The 16,396-nt window shown below is 47.5% G+C and overlaps 1 protein-coding gene and 1 long non-coding RNA gene across 2 annotated transcripts; both read left to right on the forward strand.

The window, feature by feature from the left end:
- The first annotated feature begins 1,153 nt into the window (after positions 1–1,153).
- Positions 1,154–1,522, forward strand: sf3b5 (splicing factor 3b, subunit 5). Its single transcript, XM_038819698.1, has one exon. The coding sequence runs from the start codon at positions 1,228–1,230 to the stop codon at positions 1,486–1,488; it is 261 nt and encodes an 86-aa protein (XP_038675626.1). The 5' UTR covers positions 1,154–1,227; the 3' UTR covers positions 1,489–1,522.
- An 89-nt stretch (positions 1,523–1,611) lies between these two features.
- On the forward strand, positions 1,612–4,029 carry LOC119976510. Its single transcript, XR_005462934.1, has 2 exons — positions 1,612–2,025; positions 2,110–4,029. It is a non-coding gene; the product is annotated as an uncharacterized LOC119976510 (long non-coding RNA).
- Positions 4,030–16,396: the final 12,367 nt, after the last annotated feature.

A 16,396-nucleotide genomic window follows, 5' to 3' on the forward strand; every position in this document is an offset into this window, starting at 1 on the left:
CAGGGTCCCAGGTTCGATTCCCGGCTTGGGTCTGTCTGTACAGAGTTTGTACGTTCTCCCTGTGTCTGCGTGAGTTTCCTCCGGTTTCCTCCCACAAGTTCCGAAAAACGTGCTGTTAGGTAAATTGGACATTCCGAATTCTCCCTCAGTGTACCCGAACAGGCGCCGGAATGTGGCGACTAGGGGCTTTTCACAGTAACTTCATTGCAATGCTAATGTAATAATAATAATTGTTTATTGTCACAAGTAGGCTTCAATGAAGTTACTGTGAAAAGCCCCTAGTCGCCACATTCCGGCACCTGTTCGGGGAGGCTGGTACGGGAATTGAATCATGCTGCTGGCCTTGTTCTGCATTACAAGCCAGCTGGTTAGCCTACTGTGCTAAACCATCCCCTCATAAACCTATTTGTGACAATAAAGATTATTATTATATTATTATTTGAAGCTCTTGCCAGCAGAGGAGAGTAGGTAAGGGAATTGGTTGAGGCAGAAGGCATTGTGTTGCAGTTCCTCAGAGCAACAGTCCTCCAGGTTAGGCGGCGCCGAAGAGGACAACGCTGCCAACGCGCCTGCGCACGAATATAATTTAGTTTAATGCTTCGAAATTGTCTCATTTCCCAAATTATAATTATTTCCTGTTAAAATCAATTACGTTGCCGTGGGCTTTTTTGGCAAGATTGGCTTCAGTCGGGTCGTTGATTTTCCAATGTGGCTGTGTACCTGGCGAGGGCGGCCATGTTGGTGAGGCCGGCCCTGGGACGAGAGCGGCCATGTTGGTGAGGGCTGCCGTGCTGTTGAGGCGGCCATGTTGGTGAGGGCGGCCATGTTCGGTGAGGGCGGCCATGTTGGGTGAGGGCGGCCATGTTGGTGAGGGTGGCCAAGTAGGCGAGGGCGGCCATGTTGGTGAGGGCGGCCGTGCTGTTGAGGCGGCCATGTTGGTGAAGGCGGCCATGTTCGGTAAGGGCGGTCATGTTGGGTGAGGGCGGCCATGTTGGTGAGGGCGGCCATGTCGGCGAGGGCGGCCATGTTGTGTGAGGGCGGCCATGTTGGGTGAGGACGGCCCTGTTGGTGAGGGCGGCCATGTTGGGTGAGGACGGCCCTGTTGGTGAGGGCGGCCATGTTGGTGAGGGCGGCCATGCTGGTGAGGCGGCCATGTTGGTGAGGGCGGCCATCTTGGCGCGGGGCCCGCTGGCAGTTGCCATTTGAATCCGGAGCCGGGGCAGCGCCATGACGGACCGCTACAACATCCACAGCCAGCTGGAGCATCTCCAGTCCAAGTACATCGGCACCGGGCACGCCGACACCACCAAGTGGGAGTGGCTGGTCAACCAGCACCGCGACTCGTACGCCTCCTACATGGGCCACTTCGACCTGCTCAACTACTTCGCTGTGGCCGAGAATGAGACCAAGGCCCGGGTCCGCTTCAACCTGATGGAGAAAATGCTGCAGCCCTGCGGACCCCCGCCAGACAAGCCCGAGGAGGCCTGAGGAGCTGGAGGAGGGAGCAGCGGAGCCTTGGGGGGGGGGGGGGGGGGGGGTATATGGGTGAGGGGTAGGGGTAGAGGGGTATATGGGTGAAAGATGGGGGTATATGGGTGAAAGATGGGGGTGTATGGGTGAAAGATGGGGGTATATGGGTGAAGGATGGGGTTGAGGGGTATATGGGTGTAGGATGGGGTTGAGGGGTATATCAGTGTGTATCTGGGTGAAGGATGGGGTTGAGGGGTATATGGGTGAAAGATGGGGGTATATGGGTGAAGGATGGGGTTGAGGGGTATATGAGTGTAGGATGGGGTTGAGGGGTATATGGGTGAAAGATGGGGGTATATGGGTGAAGGATGGGGTTGAGGGGTATATGGGTGAAGGATGGGGTTGAGGGGTATATGAGTGTAGGATGGGGTTGAGGGGTATATGGGTGAAAGATGGGGGTATATGGGTGAAGGATGGGGTTGAGGGGTATATGGGTGAAAGATGGGGGTATATGGGTGAAGGATGGGGTTGAGGGGTATATGAGTGTAGGATGGGGTTGAGGGGTATATGGGTGAAGGATTGTGGTATGGGGTATATGAGTATAGGATGGGGTTGAGGGGTATATGGGTGAAGGATGAGGTTGAGGGGTATATCAGTGTGTATATGGGTGAAGTAAGGGATATATGAGTGAAGGATGGGGGGTGTATGGGGGTATCTGGAGATGCGTAAGGGGTACAGATGGGGGATAGGGTATGAGAGGTATATAGGTGTGTGACGAGTATATGGGTGTAGATGAGCAAATGGGTGAAGGGAGGAATATACAGATGTATGGATATCGGGGAGGAATGATTCGTGTATAGATGCTAGAAATAGTTTGATGGAGGAAGGAAGTCTCATGGACAGCAATCGGCACGCACCCCCCCCCCCCCCCCCCCCCCTTCAAAAAAATACTGCGGGGGGGGGGGATTTCTCCATCAATGTGATTCTAGCTCTGTGTCAGCAGCCATGGGCTCAACCAACCCCAGCTCAAGCAGCAACCCATTCCCATATCTCCAGCCAGGTGGTGTACCCTGCCTACTCCAGGTGATCCACTTCTGCTCTTGATCCCAATTTGTCAGGTGATACTTCAGCCACAACATGTCTCCATCCTCTTATCGTGCCACAGTCAGCCAAGGAATCTGTCCAACCCACAACCAGCCAAGGAAGGTGTCCACCTTGCACCTGCAATTTCAGAGTCTCCGCTTGCCTCAAGAGTTCTGCCATCTGAAGCACTTACATTTGATATACAGAAATGTTACTTGTTTGAGATAGCTGAAGCTTCGCAACAGTCGATGACTTTTCTGTACAGTGCAGTGAATTTGTAATGATCGCAAGCAGCAGCTCAGCCTATTGCAAACGTAGCCAATTGACTTGTTCTCACAAATGGCATCTTTGTCAGCCTGTTCACGGATGATAAATTTCACCGTTTCACGATGGTCCAAAGCTCCTCTCATCCATTGTGATTGTGATTCAAACTCGCTTTGGCAACGTGACCTCAAATTAGCAGCCAGGGATGGAAATCTTACAAAAACTATCTGCCTCACAGCATAAAGGGAAGGTTTCCACACAAGCTGATCAAGAATAAGCTTTCATCCTGGCTTTGATCACTGGGAAATTTCTCATGAAACTGAAACCTGAGCCTATGTTGGTGTGAAGATCTTAAAAGAACCCGCGAGGGGAATTCCAAAAATATCGGATGCCCAGACAAAAAAAGCATCCATGGATGAATTGCCCCAGAAATGGTGTAAGACAACATGGGGAAACTACACACCTACAGAGAAGCTGCTGAGCTCTCTCCAGCAGTGAACTTCACAAAGGCCCTTTAAGTTGGCAACAGCTTGTTTGAATGAAGGAAACAGAAAAGTGCCTTGAAACCCACAAATCTGAACAATATCCTCAAAGCAGAACTGTCTGCAAGCGTGACATGTAATTCGTGCTTCTTATTCGAGGAGCGTTCGAGGAACGTCAGTCTGGTTTTAACTTTTGGAAATGAAGACAACTTATTGAGTGAATTTTTCCATTCCTCCCCCTAACAATTGGTGATTTAACAGACAATCTTCAATGGATTTTGCGTGCAAAGTGGGTTATGTTCCAGCAGTGCTTGGTCAACCAGACTCAAAAAATCATTGACCCTGACCAGGGCGTTGAGAAAATCTCTGAGATTTTGGGACCTATTTTGTGTTGCTAATTTACAATGTGACAAGTCTGTTTTTGGCAAATTCAAGCATTGGTTTTCGCTGTGATTCTACAAATTGTATTTTGTGAAAGGTTGGATTTGAACTGGAGAAACTTGAGAACTGTGTATTACTCATGTGTATCACTGTCCTGATTTGTCTGAGTTTTTAATGCTTCAGTTATTTTGACCTTGTTTTCGTTGCTCTTAAATATGACAACAAATGTTTAGTTAGTGAGATTATGGTCAAAGAACCTTGAATTTACAGAATCTGCAGTAAAGGAGAATTTACCTGTCTATACAAAACAATACAGAAGGAATAAAAACACGTATTTGTACCTGCATAATCTATACCTCGTGATTTCGATCTTTTCTCAATTCAAGTTTAATCAGTTCAATTGTTTTGTTTCCTTCTGGTTTTAATTATGTGAAAGTGAAATGAAAATTACTTATTGTCACGAGTAGGCTTCAATGAAGTTACTGTGAAAAGCCCCTAGTCTCCACATTCCGGCGCCTGTCCGGGGAGGCTGATACGGGAATTGAACCGTGCTGCTGGCCTGCCTGGGTCTGCTTTCAAAGCCAGCGATTTAGCCCTGTGCTAAACAGCCCCTATGTGTTGGAATTATCTTCATCATGTCTCCAATACATCAGTGACCCGAGTAAAATCTCCACATAATATTCTTTAATCCACTCAGGATTACAGTATCTTGTCTTTAAACCAGGGTAGCATGGTGGTTAGCACAATTGCTTCACAGCTCCAGAGTCCCAGGTTCGATTCCCGGCTTGGGTCACTGTCTGTGCGGAGTCTGCACGTTCTCCCCGTGTGTGTGTGGATTTCCTCCGGGTCCTCCGGTTTCCTCCCACAGTCCAAAGATGTGCAGGTTAGGTGGATTGGCCATGCTAAATTGCCCTTCGTGTCCAAAATTGCCCTTAGTGTTGGGTGGGGATACTGGGTTATGAGGGTAGGTGGTGTGGGCTTGGGTAGGGTGCTCTTTCAAAAAAGAGCCGGTGCAGACTCGATGGGCCGAATGGCCTCCTTCTGCACTGTAAATTCTATGATTCAATGTTGGCAACAACTTCATGTTAATCCACATTTGAAGGTTTTAAATTTTCTGGTTTTAGTGGATATGTGAATCGCGCCCGGACCAGTGTTCCAGCAAGTCATATAACTACAGCAGGATTTAGATCGTTTGGAGACTTGGGCGGAGAGATGGCAGATGGAGTTTAATCCGGACAAATGTGAGGTAATGCATTTTGGAAGGTCTAATGCAGGTAGGGAATATACAGTGAATGGTAGAACCCTAATGAGTATTGACAGTCAGAGAGATCTAGGTGTACAGGTCCACAGGTCACTGAAAGGGGCAACACAGGTAGAGAAGGTAGTCAAGAAGGCATACGGCATGCTTGCCTTCATTGGCTGGGGCATTGAGTATAAAAATTGGCAAGTCATGTTGCGGCTGTATAGAACCTTAGTTAGGCCACACTTGGAGTATAGTGTTCAATTCTGGTCGCCACACTACCAGAAGGATGTGGAGGCTTTAGAGAGGGTGCAGAAGAGATTTACCAGGATGTTGCCTGGTATGGAGGGCGTTCGCTATGAGGAGCGGTTGAATAAACTCGGTTTGTTCTCACTGGAACGACGGAGGTTGAGCCACGACCTGATAGAGGTCTACAAATTTATATGGGGAATAGACAGAGTCGATAGAGGCTTTTCCCCAGGGTAGAGGGGTCAATTACTAGGGGGCATAGGTTTAAGGTGCAAGAGGCAAGGTTTAGAGTAGATGTACGAGGCAAGTTTTTTGCACAAAGGGTAGTGGGTGCCTGGAACTCGCTGCCGGAGGAGGTGGTGGAAGCAGGGACGATAGTGACATTTCAGGGGTATCTTGACAAATACATGAATGGGATGGGAATAGAGGGATACGGACCCCGGAAGTGTAGAAGATTGTAGTTTAGTCAGGCAGCATGGTCGGCACGGGCTTGGAAGGCCGAAGGGCCTGTTCCTGTGCTGTACTTTTCTTTGTAGAGAAGGGGGGTGTGACATGTCGGGAAAGATTTTGAAGGGAAATGACAAGACAATAGATCTCGGTAGCAATGACCTTCCTTCCATCATCGGTCAGAAGTGGGGATGTTTGCAAATGAGTGTGTGATATTCCGGACCGTTCATGACTCCTCAGATACTGAAACAGTCCAAATGCAGCGAGTGCAGGTGAGTTTTTAACAATAATAGTTTTGTAGTCACCATGACTGAGACTAGCTTTTATATTCCGTTCTTTCTCCTTTAATAATTGAACTCAATTTCCACCAACGTGGGTTTTGAACACAGGGCCTCTGGAGTAGTGTTCCAGTGGCATTACTGGAATGGCAACACCATTTCCCCATTTGATTTGGTCTAGTCTTGTCAGTAATAGAAGATAAACAAAGGGATAACTGATGTTTCCACCCACTTAAAGTTTTGCCCATTCAAAGTTGCCCAGAAACGTTTGCATTTCACGATAGATCATGAAAAGTGCTGTAATTTCCGAGCTCCTCACACAGCGACTTTGACGCTTTGTGGTTTAAGGTGTACGATTCCTCAGTCACAAAAAGAAATCAGACCTTTTTGTCTTTGGATACTCATCCCTGGTGATTATTTAATGAATGAAGGAATTATATTGTTCATCCTTGGTTCAGTGGGCAACCCTCTTACCTCACAACCCCGTTGGCAGATTGTTGGTCCAACCCAACTCCAGGGAATTGAGCAGAAAATCCAGGCTTAAACACCCTGTGTAATACTGAGAAAGTGCCCCTGTGCAATACTGGGAGAGTGCTGCACCGTCAGAGGGGACGTTTATTGAGACATAAAACTTATGCCACATTGTTCCACTCAAGCAGAAATACAAGATCCCATTATATTCTGTTTTAATACGCCAAATAATTTGAATTTGAGATGAATTTGTGCAAACTCCACACAGGCAGTGACCCAGGACCGGGATCGAACCCGGGTCCTCAGTAGTGCTAACCACCGCCACTGTGCCACCCTGAATTTGATCTTAGTTATTGTTGGAAATTATATTCAGAATCCAAGTGTGGGAGAAAACACCGAGGAACTGAGGAAGAATTGTATCATCCCAACATTCAAAGCAATGTTGATTGCTTTGAACGACAGACTAAATCATCATGTCTTCATATCTGATGATGTGGCAAAGCCAGCTCTGGGATGGGCACCTGAATAAGTCTTACAGCACAGGTTAAAGTCCAACAGGTTTATTTAGAATCACTAGCTTTCGGAGCGCTGCTCCTTCATTACCAACCCGCAAAGCTTCCTGGTGTTAAGGCCAACCCCTAACCAATTTCCATTGCCAATTCTGTCTTGGTCTTTTTTGAATCAGTCTTGTCTTCGCACGGCTACAGTCCTTATTTACACCAACTTTTTCTTAATAAAAATAAAATCTCTACCTATCCTTATCAATTGCATTTCCAAATCCGAAATGCTTGTATCTTTAACCAAGTGTGTTGAGCGATGCAATGTTAACCACTTTTGACTGGGGCAGCCTATTCTACATTCCTAAAGCTATAGAAGGAGGAGTTCCCTCTAATTCTTAAATCAGCAGATCCGAAAACAAGATGTAATACTTGTAATCTCTAAGCCTTTACTCATCAGACATCATTCATGAAATTATAGTGTGAGAACAAATGGAAGCGAGGGATTGGTTTGAATTTACCCAATAATCTCACTCGAATTAACTTCATGAGTTTGGCAGCCCGGAAGTGAGGGGATAATTACGTTGTAAATGGTTCATGATGCACTGTGGAATTCAATGTGAGTACTGGGTATAGATAATAGATGACCTGGAATGAATTACAGATGTGAATGTGGACATGGATTTGGCTCGCTTTAGGGTCACACATGGGCTTAATAGAGCTGCCACAAGTATACAGGCAGGCAGATCCCGCTGCACAACTCCGTTTGATTCATCCAAATCGCCAGATAACATCAACCACCCGGGGCTGTTTAGCACACTGGGCTAAATCGCTGGCTTTGAAAGCAGACCAAGCAGGCCAGCAGCACGGTTCGATTCCCGTAACAGCCTCCCAGAACAGGCGCCGGAATGTGGCGATTAGGGGCTTTTCACAGTAACTTCATTGAAGTCTACTCGTGACAATAAGCGATTTTCATTTCATTTCATTTCACTCCCTTAGTAAACGAAGGTCGCTTCGGCAAGATCCCAGAGGGAGACTGACAGCCGTGGAACACTGTACGAACTGTTGGGAAACGGACAAAATAGAACTTGTCTGTGACAATAAAGCCATGCAGAAGAATTCAAATAAGCTGGGGGGTTCTCCTTCACAAAGAAGAAACATCAGACAAATGGCATGCAATCTATCCAGATTGTGGATAGAAATTGTGTTCACAAGTCAACCCTTCCCAATCAGCCTGTATTCCTAGTTAGGGTAAATCGGTAAAATGAAATTAATAAATTAAGAAACAAAATAAAAAGGCAGCCCCTTAAAGCAATACTGCACCAAATAAAAACAAATTCTGAAGAAAACTTGAAATATCAAAACAAAAGATAATTACAGAGGTTGATAAAACACCCAGTCCCCACGGTGCCCACCAGGCACGGAAGGCCGCGATTGAGGCAGTTAACACCTCGTACTCCCTCTCCAAGGACACCCGGCGGCTGTGGATGAGAGGCAGACAGTTGGGCTGGATGACCTCCTCGATTGCCTGCTGCTTGGACCTGTTGATAGCCAGGCACAGGAGGAGGTTAACGAGGAAGTTAACGAGGAGGTCCTCCTTCCTCCCTGCCCCTCTCTGCACCAGCTTCCCAAAGATCAGGAGCATGGGACTGAAATGCAAACAGGACCTGAAGGTTTTACAGGGAGCTAAAATGGGGGATGCAGCATATAACAATTAACAAGTACGTGATTCGCAGGCTCCACAATGCCGCAAAAAGTAGGTATCATGGGAGTCTGTGAATCAACACATCCGACAGATTTAGGGGTCTGCACGCAATACCCTCCATCCCAGGTAAGGGGGATGACTCCAACATAGAGAGCACTTCACTGGGGATCTATGCCATCAGAAAGCACCAAGGAATGCAAGGGTATGTCCGGATCATGGGTGAAGACAATGAATTGATGAGTGTGCAGCAACATCCCATTCAAGAAAGCCCTCTGTGTGGTACAAAGGGGCATGGAGGGCACTTCTGTCAAGCGTCTCAGGTTGAGTAGGGGGTTTCCGGCTCTAAAGAAGGGTTCAGGGCCAATGTGAAATTCCGCCCAAGCAGTTGGGCACCATGATAGTAGTCCACCGCATGTCTGCACCTCCTCGAGCCGACATGTGACACGATTGTTTTAAAGTCGTGGATGGCATCGGCCGCGAGCTGGACACCCACTGACACCTGCATACTGTAGTGATCTCTGCATGTGTCAGTACAGATAGATGTTCACCAGGTGGCAACACCAACAGGACCTATAAAAGGAATTTCCCGCTCTTTCTTTAGTTAGTGTGTGTATAGAACAGCTAGAGTGAAGATGTGACCAGATCAGAGAGCAGTGTATTATCATATTTGTTAGTTTAATCCAATCTTTCTTATTTGTTTTACTAATCAAAGTATTAAAGTGAACAAACTCATGAGATTATTAGTATATTACTCAATAAATAATTTGTCATCATCTGTAAGACTATGACTGTTTATCAGCAGAATTCAATACAACTCGACAAGACAAAAGAGTAATTTTTATATTACGATTCAATAATATAACAGCATACCAATTCATAAAGGGTCAAAAACCCACTCATTCGCCACCCACCACGTCCCCAATCCTGGTCAGCCCGGTGGTCACAGCCTGTCACTTGGCCAACCCACCGGTGATGTATTGCTGGAGGTGTGGATTCCTGAGCAGCAGTTCTCCAACAACAGCCATTACTCCAGGTGGGGAGGGCTGCGGCGCGAGGCGACCATGTTCCCGACTTTGATCAGGTCCTGGTGAAAGATGGGCAACGCTTGTGATGTGCCATGAAGTTCCTTCCAGTCTCTGAACAGAAGCTGCACGCCATCAATTCAGGCTGGCACCTGGCGTAGGAAAACCATCGCCAGGGCACACCATCTAGGAGGGGTCCTCATGTGGAGGTATCGCTGCAGGGTCGCCACCTGGGTGCGAAAGCACACTAGCACCAGACTGCCCTCCCTAAGCGGGCGGTTCAGAACCTCAACAGCGACCCAGTGCAGTCTGTTGTCCCAGAAGGATTCAACCAGCATTCTCTGGAGCTTTGTGACAAACACAGGGGAGGGGTCAGAGTGGCCAGCCAATACCACAGCATAGAGCAAGCAGCCGATTTATAACCACAACTCAATCCTTTTGTTGCCCATCCCTAATTGCCTGTGAGGAGTCATCTGGAATATTCCAGAACAGTTTGCGAGGGCATTTCAGAGGGTGGATTATCACATTGCCGCAGGTCTGAAGTCAAACATCATCCAGACCAGCTAAGGGCAGCCGATTTCCTTTCCAAAAGTTTGACATAATCTAGTGGTTTCACGTTCACTATTTCTGCCTTTTATGCCAGATTTGTTTAATTGAATTGAAATTCCTCAGCTGCCCTGGTGGGATTTGATCCATGAAGTAACAGCCAAGATGCTCCTGAACCAATATGCTATCGGACCATTAATCTCGTTGGCACTTCCTGAACCCTCTTCTTCCCCAAAATAGTGCCACGGGGCCTTTGACACTCACGCGAGAGAGCAGGTTAACATCGTCTCAGTTAACATCTGATCTGAAGGACAGCACGTCCAGCAGTGCAGCGCACCCTCAATGCCGCACTGGAGGGGCTAGCCTGCGAATGGCCACTGTCAGAAACCATTCATACCAGACACCATTGTGACGCATGGAGATGATGTCATCATGTACGGAGATTCATCACGGTTTGAGAGACAATGGAGGGGGTGGGTGGGGGGGGGGGGGGGGGGGGATATCAAAATGTGCTCTGTATCCCAGTTGCTTTGAGGCTGCTCCAGACGGAAAGGATAACGCACAGGCCCCGGCTGCACTCACTGAGGTAAGTGGACCAAGATACAGAATACCAGGCAGTGATCAGACCGACTATAAATCAGGCTCTCTGACACAAAACCAGGGGTCTGGCCAGTGTACGTTTGGGGCTGAAGTTTCTGGAAAGCGTACAAAGTTACAAACTTCTGATTCAGTGGAGAGAGTGTTGCCAAGTGAACCACCAATGATGCCTGATGCTCAGCTCCTGAATACTGCAGGCTAATACTGTCCTGGCTGGATATGCTTGGGTTTTACCACTCAAAAGTGACAGCGGAACTGACAGCGCCAGGGTCCCAGGTTCGATTCCCCGCTGGGTCACTGTCTGTGCGTGGTCTGCACGCTCTCCCCATGTCTGCGTGGGTTTCCTGCTCTTGGATTCGATTTGTTTATTGTCATGTGTACCGAGGTACAGCGAAATGTATTTTTCTGCGAGCAGCTCAAATGGATCATTTATTACATGGGAAGAAAAGAAAATACATAATAGGGCAACACAAGATACACAATGTAAGTACATAGACACCGGCATCGTGTGAAGCATACAGGGTGTAGTGTTAATGAGGTCAGTCCATTAGGAGTCTGGTAACAGCGGGGAAGAAGCTGATTCTGAGTCTGTTCGTGCGTGTTCTCAGACTTTTGTATCTCTTGCCTGATGGAAGAAGTTGGAAGAGACAGTGAGATGGGTGGGAGGGGACTTTGATTATGTTGCCCGCTTTCCCCAGGCAGCGGGTGGTGTAGATGGAGTCAATGGATGGGAGGCAGGTTTGTGTGATGGACTGGGTGGTGTTCACAACTCTCTATAGTTTCTCACGGTCCTGGGCTGAGCAGTTGCCATACCAGGCTGTGATGCAGCCAGATAGGATGCTTTCTATGGTGCATCTGTAAAAGTTGGTAAGAGTCAGTGTGGACATGCTGAATTTCCTTAGTTTCCTGAGGAAGTATAGGCGCTGTTGTGCTTTCTTGGTCATAGTGTTGACGTGGGTGAACCAGGACAGATTTTTGATGATGTACATGCCTGGGAACTTGAAGCTGTTAACTATCTCCACCTCGCCCCCGTTGATGCTGACAGGGGTGTGTACAGTACTTTGCTTCCTGAAGTCAATGACCAGCTCGTTAGTTTTGCTGGCATTGAGGGAGAGATTGTTGTCACTGCGCCACTCCACTAGGTTCTCCATCTCCCTCCTGTATTCTGACTCCTCGTTATTTGAGATCCGACCCAATACAGTTGTATCAAGCCCTTTCACAATCTTAATGACCTCCACCAAGTCACCCCTCAGTATTTGCTAGTAACAAGGAGCCTGCTAAACAGAGGCCATGGTTTATTGGGCAAACAGAAACTCGGTGCGTGTGGTGTTGGCAGTTGTTTGCTCTGGAACGTTTTCAACTGCGTGTTGGGTTTTCACACTTGTTTGGCACGGTAGGTCAGTGCTGTTGCTTAACAGCGCCAGGGTTCCGGTTCGATTCCCACTTGGGTCACAGTCTGTGCGGAGTCTACACGTTCTCCCCGTGTCTGCGTGGGTTTCCTCCGGGTGCTCCGGTTTCCTCCCACAAGTCCCGAAAGATATGCTGTTAACAATAAAAAACATTTATAAAAAAAAATATGCTGTTAGGTGAATTGGACATTCTGAATTCCCCCTCTGCGTACCCGAACAGGCGACGGAATGTGGCGACTAGGAGCTTTTCACAGTAACTTCATTGCAGTGTTAATGTTAATATTATTCAAGAAGGTCTGAATCCTCACACCTCTCAGGTCCTCTCTCACCTTTAACAATATTCTTAAACCCATCTCACTGACCAAACGTTCAGACAACTCTCCCCTTTACAGCTCTTTGGAAAGTACACAGACATTCTTGCAGATTAAACACGCCATATCAATGTTGTACAGAACTGTTATGAATTCCACCAAAATGCAAATTTAAAATTTTTTTTTAAATAAATTTAGAATATCCAATTCATTTTTTCCAATTAAGGGGCAATTTAACATGGCCAATCCACCTAACCTGCACATCTTTGGGTTGTGGGGGTGAAACCCACGCAGACACGGGGAGAATGTGCAAACTCCTCACAGACAGTGACCCAGGGCCGGGATTCGAACCCGGGTCCTCAGCGCAGTATGCAGCAATGCTAACCACTGTGCCGCCCCCCAAAATGCAAATATTACCTCACGCCTTCATGTAGGAAATTTTCTTTTCTCTTTCCCATGAGAAAAGGATTTGGCAACACTTTCCTTCCTTGAAGAAAATGTTCCTTTAAGAAAAGACATCGTGTGCATCAATAAAGCTGTTTTGTACATACCACCCACAGTGACAGAGTGAGAGAAACTACCACCCACGCCAATCTTACCCATTTTAAACAGCAATGGAAAAAAACCTCAGTAAAGAAAAGGAATGTACATTTCTATAGTTCTGTTCACAGGCATAGAGTGTCCAGAATGTTACAGAGCCAGTGAAGGATTTTGTCACTGTTTAGTAACCATTGAAATGCAATATTCATCATGTCATGCTCAGCTTTGGTATTATAAACATTTTGCAGCACCTTTTCTTTCAGTCTTCCTCTCTTTAAAACTCAAGATCCTGCGAGCATTTTTCTCTAGAATAGAGAATTTAATTGAGATTGAATTGAGTTTTCTTTTACAAACGATGAATTATTTTGATAGATGCAACAAAGTCACCTGGTTGATGAGTCAGTTGAGTGAGAATGGAGCGACTGAACAGTCAAAATAGAACAGTTCCCCTTCTCACTTCCTCGCTGTCATCTCCCGTTGTAACATTATTTCGTTCAGACATAGATGAGGCCCTTCCAGACAAAGATGTGCGCATAATACTGTGGGGGGGGGGGGGGGGGGGGGATCAGGCCGGGTACGAGCCGGTGCGTGGGCTGGATTCTCCGCCCACGTCCGCCCAGCGACCGAGAATCGCATCCGAGGTCAGTGGAGTTCTCCATTGTCGGCGTCTCGCCCGTGGCGTTATTGCGGTGGGCGGGGCGGAAGAATCCAGCCCCATGTTCAACAAGGATGTTCATTGGCAATAAAAACAGAAAGTGTTGGAAAAACTCATCAGGTCAGGCAGCATCTGTGGAGAGAATCATAGAATCTACATTGCAGAAGGAGGCCATTCGGCCCATCTAGTCTGCACTGGCTCTTGGAAAGAGCACTCTACCCAAGCCTACACCTCCACCCTATCCCCATAACCCAGTAACCCTACCCGACAGTAAGGGCAATTTTGGACACAAAGGGCAATTTATCATGGCCAATCCACCTAACCTGGACATCTTTGGACTGTGGGAGGAAACCGGAGCACCCGGAGGAAGCCCACGTAGACACGGGGAGAACGTGCAGACTCCGCACAGACAGCAACCCAAGCCGGGAATCGAACCTGGCACCCTGGAGCTGTGAAGCAATTGTGCTAACCACTGTGCTACCGTGCTGCCCAGATTGAAGCAGAGTTAATGTTTCGAGTCCGTGTGACTCCTTCAGAGCAGGTGGAGCAAAGTAGGTCAGTGATTTGACAAAGATGTCATTGGCATAAATCAAAGGGAGTGTTAATGACACTGTTAAAGTCTAAAGAAGGTGCTAATAATGGCATAAAGTGTTTATTAGAAGTGTCAAGTTTGAGCTCTCAAACCCTCAGGGTCATAATTTCATGGGTTGAAGCCCCCATTCCAGGGGTTTAAGCACACAATCTCGGCTGAAACATCGACAGCATCCCTGAGTGATACACCATCAGTGGTTGTCACCGTTCAGATGAGGATTAATCGAGGCCTCTTCTGCCTATCAAGTGGACATAGCCTGACCCAATACATTACTCTGAATCAGAGCAGAGGCATTTCTCCTCCACAGTCTGGGCAATATTTATCCCTGAACCAACATCACTAAGACATGGCTATCTCATTACTGGCAGAGCTTACTGTGCTCAGTTTGATTGTTGTGATTCCTGTATTGTAACAGTACTTCCTCGGCTGCAAGGCGCTTGAGGACATCTGCTGAGTGTATCTCCCTTTGGACGGAATGGACCCAGTAACTGCTGTCTGCTCGGATTCAGCAAAGAACGGTCCCTGCAGAATCTCCTGTTCCTCCAGTCTGTTCCTGTTGTAAACACAGAACCAACAATTTCTTCGAGAAAATCCTCAACTTGCAAATGCAGTGAGATATTTAGGATCTAGCTGTAATCGTCAAACTGTTTTCAATTAGAACGAAAATTCCAGGTTGAGTTTGAAGTTATTTAATCGGGTTTGGTTTATTTTAGTGAGATGTGACCTTTAATAATACTTTAGTCAAAATCTGGTATTCATTACACCTCAATTTATTGTTACAGGGCAAATGGGTAAGTGATGTGAACATGTAGCGAGATGGAGCATATGCACAGTAACATTGCAGTTCACAGTGTGATCCAATGAATAGTGGGTCATTGGGAAGGATTTAAGAAAATCAACCAGATTTGTGCAATGTCTTAAATCAAGAAGCTTTGGTAAATCCCTCAAAATTCCATCACCTACTTATTTGCTTCCCTGTGTTTCTTTAATCATTTGAACACATGGTAATTCCTATAGAAGGAGGTCTTGTGGCCCATTGGTACCATCCCTGCATCTGAGTCAGAGGCCCTGCATTCAAGCCCCACATTGATGGCCAAGGAAGGTGCATTCATTATATGGCCAAACATCATAAAAACATGGGAAATAGGAGCAGGAGGAGGCATTCGGCACTTTGAACCTGCTACCCCATTCATTATGAGCATGGCTGCTCATCCAATTCTGATCCTGCCTTCTCCCCGTATCCGTTTATCCTCTTTGCCCCAAGTGCTTCTTGAAAACACACTGGGCGAGATTCTCTGTCCCTGAGACACCGCCGCAGAATTTGTGGACTTTTACGACAGCAAAACTGCCGCCGCACCTGGACCGATTCAGCGACCATTGAAGGGCTCGCACCGGCGCCACGTGGAACACAATCGATTCCAATGAGAAACGGTGCCGGATTCACCGGGTCCGTGATTGACACTCAGGAGGCTGACAAGCTGCAGCCGCACATACACATTGCACTCCCCACACACACTCATCCCAGCCACACACACACATTACACTCCCCACACACACTCATCCCAGCCGCACACACACATTACACTCCGCACACGCACACTCATCCCAGCCGCACACACACATTACACTCCCCACACGCACTCATCCCAGCCGCACACACACATTACACTCCCCACACACACTCATCCCAGCCGCACACACACATTACACTCCCCACACACACTCATCCCAGCCACACACACATTACACTCCCCACACACACTCATCCCAGCCACACACACACATTACACTCCCCACACACACTCATCCCAGCCGCACACACACATTACACTCCCCACACACACTCATCCCAGCCGCACACACACATTACACTCCCCACACACACTCATCCCAGCCGCACACACACATTACACTCCCCACACACACTCATCCCAGCCGCACACACACATTACACTCCCCACACACACTCATCCCAGCAACACACACATTACACTCCCCACACACATTCATCCCAGCCGCACACACACATTACACTCCCCACACACACTCATCCCAGCCACACACACACATTACACTCCCCACACACACTCATCCCAGCCGCACACACACATTACACTCCCCACACACACTCATCCCAGCCGCACACACATTACACTC

This window comes from Scyliorhinus canicula, chromosome 1 (assembly GCF_902713615.1).
Source record: "Scyliorhinus canicula chromosome 1, sScyCan1.1, whole genome shotgun sequence".
Classification (NCBI taxonomy): Eukaryota; Metazoa; Chordata; class Chondrichthyes; order Carcharhiniformes; family Scyliorhinidae; genus Scyliorhinus; species Scyliorhinus canicula.